This window comes from Magnolia sinica, chromosome 5 (assembly GCF_029962835.1).
Source record: "Magnolia sinica isolate HGM2019 chromosome 5, MsV1, whole genome shotgun sequence".
NCBI classification, from domain to species: domain Eukaryota; kingdom Viridiplantae; phylum Streptophyta; class Magnoliopsida; order Magnoliales; family Magnoliaceae; genus Magnolia; species Magnolia sinica.
In genome coordinates this window covers 6,321,491-6,329,752 of record NC_080577.1, presented here as the reverse complement: position 1 = coordinate 6,329,752, position 8,262 = coordinate 6,321,491, and the positions used below count along the sequence as shown (strand labels likewise).

At 42.8% G+C, this 8,262-nt stretch overlaps 1 protein-coding gene across 1 annotated transcript; it reads right to left on the bottom strand.

Moving 5' to 3' along the window:
* Window positions 1-1,096: 1,096 nt before the first annotated feature.
* LOC131245267 (receptor-like protein kinase HSL1) lies at window positions 1,097-5,779 on the bottom strand. Its single transcript, XM_058244604.1, has 2 exons — window positions 2,842-5,779; window positions 1,097-2,109 (listed from the first exon to the last, which is right to left on the bottom strand). Exons 1-2 carry the CDS (start codon window positions 5,453-5,455, stop codon window positions 1,718-1,720), a joined length of 3,006 nt encoding a protein of 1,001 aa, XP_058100587.1. The 5' UTR covers window positions 5,456-5,779; the 3' UTR covers window positions 1,097-1,717.
* Between the last annotated feature and the right edge of the window lie 2,483 nt (window positions 5,780-8,262).

Here is an 8,262-nt window from a genome sequence, read left to right as displayed (position 1 = left end):
GTGCTGAAGCAGAGTTCCGTGGAATGGCTAAAGGACTTTGTGAACTCCTGTGGCTCAAAAGACTTCTAACTGAAATTGAGTTTGCTCTTACATCCGAGATGGACCTCTTTTGTGATAACAAGGCAGCTATTGCCATAACTCACAATCCAATCCAGCATGATCATACCAAACACGTGGAGGTTGACAGACACTTTATCAAAGAGAATCTTGAAGCTAAAATAATTCGATTTTCATTCGTGAAGTCCGAAGACCAACTGGCAGATATTCTTATAAAGATCATATCAAGCAAGGATTGTACAACTCACTAAACAAGTTGCGCATTGAAGATTTGGATGCTTTCACTTGAGGGGAAATGTGGGCGTGAGTTGTCAAATCAATCAATGAGTTGTTAATTAAGAGAAAATCAGAAAGATTATATTCATGATTGTGCAACTCATTGATTGATTGTACAATATCTATGTATAATCAAGAATAGGGTTGTTAATCTCCCTATATATTTGTACAATATCTCTGTAAAGAAAGTACGAAAGAAATATGATAATAGAAAATTTGACAATGCCCCCCCATGATTGTCCGTCCGAACCTGTTTTCATCAAACACTCCACCCTTTCATGTCAATGATGCTCTTAATAATAGAAAAAGAAAAAAGATCAAGCCTTAGCTTTTCTAAAGAATACCTTCAATCATGTTAAAGAAGTGAAGCTAACCCAACTGCAGATTTTAATGAAAATGCTGCTAAAATACAAGTGAGAGGGACCCATTACAGAACAAGCTTTAGCTTTCAAATGGACAGGATGTAATCATGTTATAGAGGTGGGGTTTTATGAAAATGCTGCTAAAATACAAGTGAAAGGAACCCATTACAGAACAACCTTTAGCTTTTCTATGGACAGGATGTAATCACGTTTAAATAGGTGGAAAGGAACAAACCCCACCTATTGTTTGGAGGGAGAGACAGAAGGCCCTCCTTTAATAAATTTAAGAGGCAAACTCATGGCTGCCTGTTTGCCACATGGGTATGGTAAATACACTCAGAAGTCGTGTAAATCTTTAAGGACAAAAATCAATGCATTTAACTTAGAAATCAATTCATACCGAAAAGATCAATAGACTTAGATTTTTTTTTTCAAGTCAAAGTAGTGCCACAACACAAGTACATAACCAGCGGTTACATAAAAACCCCACTGTCATTACACAGGAGTCAGAAGATGTAGCTTCTTTTCCAATAGAAGCCCTTTAAAGTAAGAAAATTTTGGAAGGATTTCATCCACAGTAAACTAACCAATACCATTCTCTCTCTAAAAGGAAATTCCTCCAGATGATCTGAATCTTTCCTCTTGAGGTGAAACTATTGGTCTTTGTTTGCGTAATTGATACAAGTGGGGCCCATGGTTTGGTGATACGATGAGCCCCACCATCAGTGGAGGTTGCCTCAAAAATACATCAGATCTAATGATCCTAGCCATCTGATCTTTGGTTTTCTTTTCCTGACGGTTGTTCTGCATTTTTCATTACAGGATGTGGGAGCCCATCTGACAGACAGGTCTGGATCAACAAACCATGACTACAGACTAGGTACATCACCGGGACCTAATGATTCTTCTCTATTCAGACATCTCCACTCACCCGAAAAACAAACACCATTAGAGAGAATGAGAAATAATGAAAAGAGAAGAACCGCTTCTCCTTGATCATCTGGCCAAATCTTTGAGTGGTCTCAGACGGTGCTTCCATGATCAGACCCGTCCTCATAGTAATATGGAGACAGCCTCCCATCCTTTTTCTCAGGTTTGGGCTTGTTCTCCATGCTGACCTCTTGCAAAATCTTCACCACCCTCCGCATCGATGGGCGGTTTATGGGGAGGGGGCTAGTGCACATTATCCCAATGTTGAGGACTTTGCACATCTCTTCCTTGAACTTCATATCGAGCTTGGGATCCAGCACGTGGTCCACCCCTTTCTGGTCCAACGTGGTGCATACCCACTTCACCAAGTCCTTCTCCCCAAACTCACGGTCAACAGGACGTCTCCCTGTTACTAATTCAAGAATAACCACTCCAAAGCTGTATATGTCGCTCTTCTCGTTCACTCTAAGCGTGTAAGCATACTCTGCAACAAGTATGAGATCACTGGTGAGACAGACTGAATAAAATTAAACAAGCAAGATCACGGACTGATGAAAAAAAGATGGAAATTGTGATAACTGTCAAGAGATGAGCTCCTATATTAAAACAACAGATTAGAAGAATGAAGAAGTGAGAATTTCTCTAGGATTATAACCATAATGTTGCTTGTAAGGAAACAGCAGCAGTCACAAAATGGAAGTGACACTAAACAACAAGATGCAGTAATCACAAAACATACTAATCAAAAAACTCAAAACTGAAGTTTGAATATTAACTTCTACACATGCTAAGAGATCGTTTATGAAACGGATATGAATTCTAACCAAACTAGAACTTCATTCAAGTGATGAAGGAACACCTCTCTGCTAGATAAACCACATGATCTTTTGTATTTGATGAAATTAGCACTTCTAAACAGAGAGACATAAAACAGTGGAAAAATAAATACAAGAATCATGAAGAAATATCTGGTAGAGAAATTTACATTGCCCGTTTATTTCAGAACTTAGAGAGCATTAAAATACAAGAAAACATTTCTCCAACCCTAAAAGCATAATCATCATATAAGTTTCATAATACCTACAAAAACCAACATGCAGGATCATAACAAATTCAAAACATGAACATAAGCATGTAATGCAATCTAAAAATGTTTTCTTGCTTTCGCTAGTAAACGAAAAAAGAAGAAAAAAAAAATCATTTCAGCTTCACAGACCTGGTGCAATGTATCCACATGAACCCGCGATCACAGACATTGACTTAGGCCCCTTTCCAACAGCATCAACCTTCTTGGCGACACCAAAATCTGCGACCCGTGCCCCAAACTCCCCATCCAACAAAATATTATTCGATTTCACATCTCTGTGAACAATTGGAGGAACGCAATCGTGATGCAGATAAGAAAGCCCTTCTGCCGCATCCAGCGCAATCTTATGCCTTGTCGACCAGTCCAATAAACCTCCCTTACTACTATGGAGCAGATCTCCCAAGCTTCCATTCGGCATGTATTCATAGACTAAAAGCTTGCAATCCCTCGTAGTACAGCAGCACCATAACCTCACTATATTCTTATGCCTGATCTTTCCCAATGTGCCGACCTCTGCTTCAAACCCGTCATCTGAAATCCGACGCCTTTCATCAGCCTCTTCAACACCACCTTTCTTAGATCCTCCCCAAAGCTTCTTCACAGCAACCACCTCTCCATTGCTAAGGACGGCCTTGTAGACCTTGCCAGAACCTCCACTCCCAATCACATTATCTTCATCAAGACAATCCAAGATTTCGTATTCGCTGAAACCCAATTTGTGAAACGAAGTCAGTGTCCATTTCGATTTGTCGACTCCCTTTTTCACCTTCTTGAAACTTCGATACCTCCAGTAGAACCAGCCAACCCCAACAACCAGAACCAAACCTGCTAGTATAAAGATGGACCGCAGTAACCAAACTGATCCACGATTATTAGCCCCATCCCTATGCGAATCTGTACACAATCCGGTAAGATCTCCACACAACCCTGGATTACCCAAGAAGCTCTCCCTGTATATTTGATTGGCGTACAGGGGCGGGAGCTTGCCAGAGAGACGATTGTTTGACAGATTGAAGCGGTTGAGCTTCAAGTTCTGCAATTCGAGTGGGATTTCACCGGTTAGACGGTTCCCCGAAAGATCAAGATAGTTCAGCACTGGCAACTTCCCAATTTCCGATGGAATTTTACCGGAGAACTCGTTGTCCGCCAGATTCAGCTCACTGAGTTTCGTCCACTGTTGGATTTCCGAAGGAAGATTGCCTGATAGCTCATTGTTGTGCAGATCAAGCCTCCCAAGCTGGGTCAGTTTTCCAATTGTTTCAGGAATCGGTCCAGATAACTGGTTATCATTCCCAGAAAAATCGACCAAATTTTCCAAGAAACCGATTTCAGCTGGTATGCTTCCTGAAAACTGGTTTTCCGATATGAGCAGGAGCGAGAGATTCGACGCAGTGGAGATAGCCGGAGAAATGTTGCCCGAGAACGAATTCTTAGTGAGCTCAAGCAGCCAAACATGCGGCAAACCCCAGAGTCCCACCGGAACCACACCAGAGAGCTGGTTGCCTCTCAACCGGACTCTGATCAAGCTCCGGCATTGGCCGAGACTATCTGGAATTCTCCCAGAAAAGGCATTACCTATCAAAAGGAGCTGCTCTAAGACCCCCTTCTGGCAGAGATTCTCCGGAATTTCACCGTCAAAAAGATTCTCCGAGACATCGACAACAAGGAGCGGCGAATTCTGCCCAAGGTTCCGCGGGAGGGTCCCCGTCAGCCTATTCCCGAAGAGCCGCAGCTCATAGAGATTCGGTGAGTCCGCAATGCTCTCCGGCAATCCCCCGTCCAACCGGTTCTCATACAGATTCAAGGACTGGAGTGGCAACTTGCAGAGATCATCCGGAATCGTCCCTTCGAGATTATTCATCGATGCATCAAATCGCCTCAGAGATGTCAGATTCGAAAACCCGGCCGGAATCACTCCTGAGAACGAATTTTTGTAGATCTCGATCTGCACGACGCTCGAAAGGGAAGTGAGAGCTGGAGGGATCGATCCGACCAGATTGTTGTACGACAGATCCAAATCCAAGAGTTTCTTGAGGTTCCCGATCGACGGTGGGATTGGACCGACGAGATGGCATCCGGCGAGCCAGAGGATCTTGAGATTGGTCAGGTTTCCGAATTCGGGCGGAATTTCCGACGCGGAGAAGGGATTGTAGGAGAGGTTGAGGTGTTTGAGCGTGGTGATGTTGCTGAGATAGGGAGGGATGGTTTCGTTGAAGAGATTGTTGACAAGGGAGAGGTACTGGAGCTTCGGGAATGACGCGATCGACGGTGGGATTTCGCCGGTGAGATTGTTGCCAGAGAGGTCGAGGGAGAGGAGGTTTTGGAGGGATGAGAGCGTGGAGGGTAGAGAACCGACGAGGATGTTTTGGGAGAGGTCTAGATGGACGAGATTTTGACACGTGGAGATGGAAGTAGGGAGGGAGTCGTTGATGTTGTTGCCGGAGAGAGAGATGGAGGTGAGGTTCTGGAGACGGCAGAGGAGGGTTGGGAAAGGGCCGTAGATGCTGGAGTCGGGGAGTTTGAGGGAGATGACAGAGAGGGAGGTCGTGTCGCACGTGACGCCGGTCCAAGTGCACGGAGTGTCGTCTCGGGAGTTCCAGTTTGAGAGGGAGCCTGACGGGTCGTCGAAGCCGAGTTTGACTCGGAGGAGGTAGAGTCCTTCTTGGTTTAGAGAGAGAGTTGGAGAAGGAGTTTGAAGGATGAAGAAGAAGAAAAGAAGGGAAATGAAGAGATGGAGTGGCATTGTTAGAGTTGGAAACAGACGGGGGAAGGGTATTTTGGTAACTATGGAAGTTGAGAGGATGGGGAGATGGCAGAGGAAGAAGGGAAGAGGTTGAGGTGGATTTAAGATGGGAGAAATGGAGTTTTGAGTTTTTATCTGATCCAATTTCCTTATTTTCTTTCTCTTTTTTTCTTTTTTTAATCTGCTTTTGTCCTTTTCTGGTTTTACTGTAAGGAAGAGAGAAGAGGGGATGAGATCTCTCCGACAAGATAGAAGCTCCCAAGGACTGTCGCTTCCGTCTCTTTAGGGAGAGAGCGGACGGACACGAATCTCATAGCAGTAGACCCAAAGTCTTTTAACTTCGAGAGTGAAAGTTGAAAGTTGAAAAAGAGTCCGTCCGACGCCTGTCGCTGGTCAGTATCGCCAGTGGGTCGCCCCCACTACTGCCCACATACCGAGGTTGTCCGAGTATCCTAACCGTCCATTCTATCAGTGCTATCATAAGGGAGCAGATGAGTTGCAGCCCCGGCCTCAACCAACGGAAGCGGATTGCATGGTGTGACAGACACCACGACCACGGTGGTGTATTGTGGTCACCAAGTTCTGTGAGCTCCACCCTGATGTACGGGTTACATCAACACCGTCCATTCATTTTGGGAGAACTTTCATGACATGAACTATAAGTCAGATCCAAATCTCAAGTGTATATGGAGACAACGACGCACCCGGTTGAAACCTTCCGAGAGACCATGATATTTATTTGACATCCAACCTTTTCATAAGGTCGCACAGGCCGTAGCGGAAGAAGAGCGTTGAGTAAAAGCTCGATTCAAAACTTTCAAGGCTACGAAGAAGTTTCCAATGAGAGGTGTTCAATCAATGCTCTCTGTGGCATGGCCCAGGTGAGCTTTATATCTTTCTTATTTTTTTGAGCCCATGTTAGAAAATGATCTTGTAAAAAAGAATGGATGGTAGGGATATAACACATACATCATAGTGGGTCCACAAAACTTGGAAAAGTATGTAAGAACTTTATTTTGTGAGCCTTACTGATCAACGGTCTGGATTGTTATTCAGTTAGATTGGATGATTGAGTGGACCAGTTGGCCCTACTTCATGTGATTCACTCCACAATTCTGATTGCACAGCAATACTGGAATGTTGTGACTGTTTACGCTGACAACAGTTTGAGTCGAACTAGGACACAGCAATGTGGAGCATGGGAGAGGGAGTTTTAATGGGTTTCAAATTCCCCCTCCACAGTCTCTATAAAAGAGAGCTGGGTCATCAATCCTACACCATGGCAGAAATTCAAGTCTCATCTACCCTTTTGCAGAAAGGGTGTGAAGGAAAGGAAGAACCTAGCTTTATCGGTATTCTGGTATTGGTATTCTTATCCAGCTTGTATGGCGTCACAGCTAGGTAAGCCCTCCGACCCCTTGATCTCCATGTTCTATGCACAGACAGATCCGTGAGCCTATTCCGCATATAAATTAAATCCCACAATTGGTATCAGAGCCACTGTGCAAAGGCATGGATGATCAGATTATCTATTACATATTCAGATTCATCCTCTAGGGATTCAAAATTCCATATCAGATTTTTTGAATTCCCAAATCAGGTAAATTGGGATTTCAAATTTCAAATCCACTTAGGAATTTTCATCCTCACTTCCAGTATTAGGGGTTTCGAATTCAAATCCCCAAATCCAGATAATAATTAGGGATTATCGAACCCCAAATCTAGTTAATTTGGGGATTTCAGTCCTATACCCCACATACAGTTGCAATTAGGGTTTCCAATCGAAATTCACAACCAATTAGGGATTTTAGATTCAGTTAACCCAAATCCAGATATTAATTGGGGGTTTTTTTTTTGAATCCTAAATTAATTTAGGATTTTCAAAAAAATAATAATTTCTGAAACTCCAAACCCAATTAACAATTAGAGATTTTCGAATCCCGTTGGGGATTTCCAATCAAGATGACTATTGGGGTTTTCCAAATCCCAAATCTAATATTAGGAAGTTTTGAATCCATGAATTCTGAATCCAGTCTATTAGGATTTTACATGCCCATACATATGCATTGGTGGAGGAAGTCATGACTGAATGATTTCTGCACTTGTTCACTCCCCAAGTATAGGGTTGTGATGTAGTAATAAACTCGGTAAGACCGAGGTCGAATCCACAGGGACTGAAACTTGTATGTTTCCTAAAACTAGGTAGAAATAGAACTAGACTAAGATATGATCTAACCAAATAGAAATTTAAGGAATAGTTGTGGAATAATTATCTAAAACTTTAAGGAATTCAGAGGAAGAAACTAGGGATTCAGAGGATCCACTTGTAGAGATCAGGGAGATCTTATGCCTGCATCAAAGATTATGGAAATTAACTGAACCTACTTGATCTGGTTTTTAAGAGATGAAAAGTATATGAATTAGAATGGATTCCATCATCTAACCATGCCCAGGAGACAAAGCCAACAACAGGATTAAACTAATTACCAACCAATCAACAATGTATGAGGATCAGGAAGGGTACTGTCATCCAACCATGCCCAGGAGACGATGGTGAACAACAGGGCTTCCTGACGTCATAAACATCCAAAAAGAAAGAAAAAAAAGAGATATTCAAAGCCGTTGCAGACCCATTGTAATTTCAGTCACAACAGACCATTTAAAAACAAAAAAAAAATATTCCATTAATACAAATCAACTTCAGTTGAATGAAAAGCAGGAAATAGTATCTCCCATCTCGCCACAAGCTTCACCTCTTAGCCCTAGCTAAGAGGTTTAGCCACTCATGATTGGCCTAAACCCAAAAC

Coding starts and splice junctions, on each gene's coding strand:
- LOC131245267 (XM_058244604.1), bottom strand. CDS start 5,455: ATGCCACTCCATCTCTTCATTTCCCTTCTTTTCTTCTTCTTCATCCTT. Junction 2,110..2,841: donor ATGTGGATACATTGCACCAG/GTCTGTGAAGCT, acceptor TACTTGTTGCAG/AGTATGCTTACACGCTTAGA.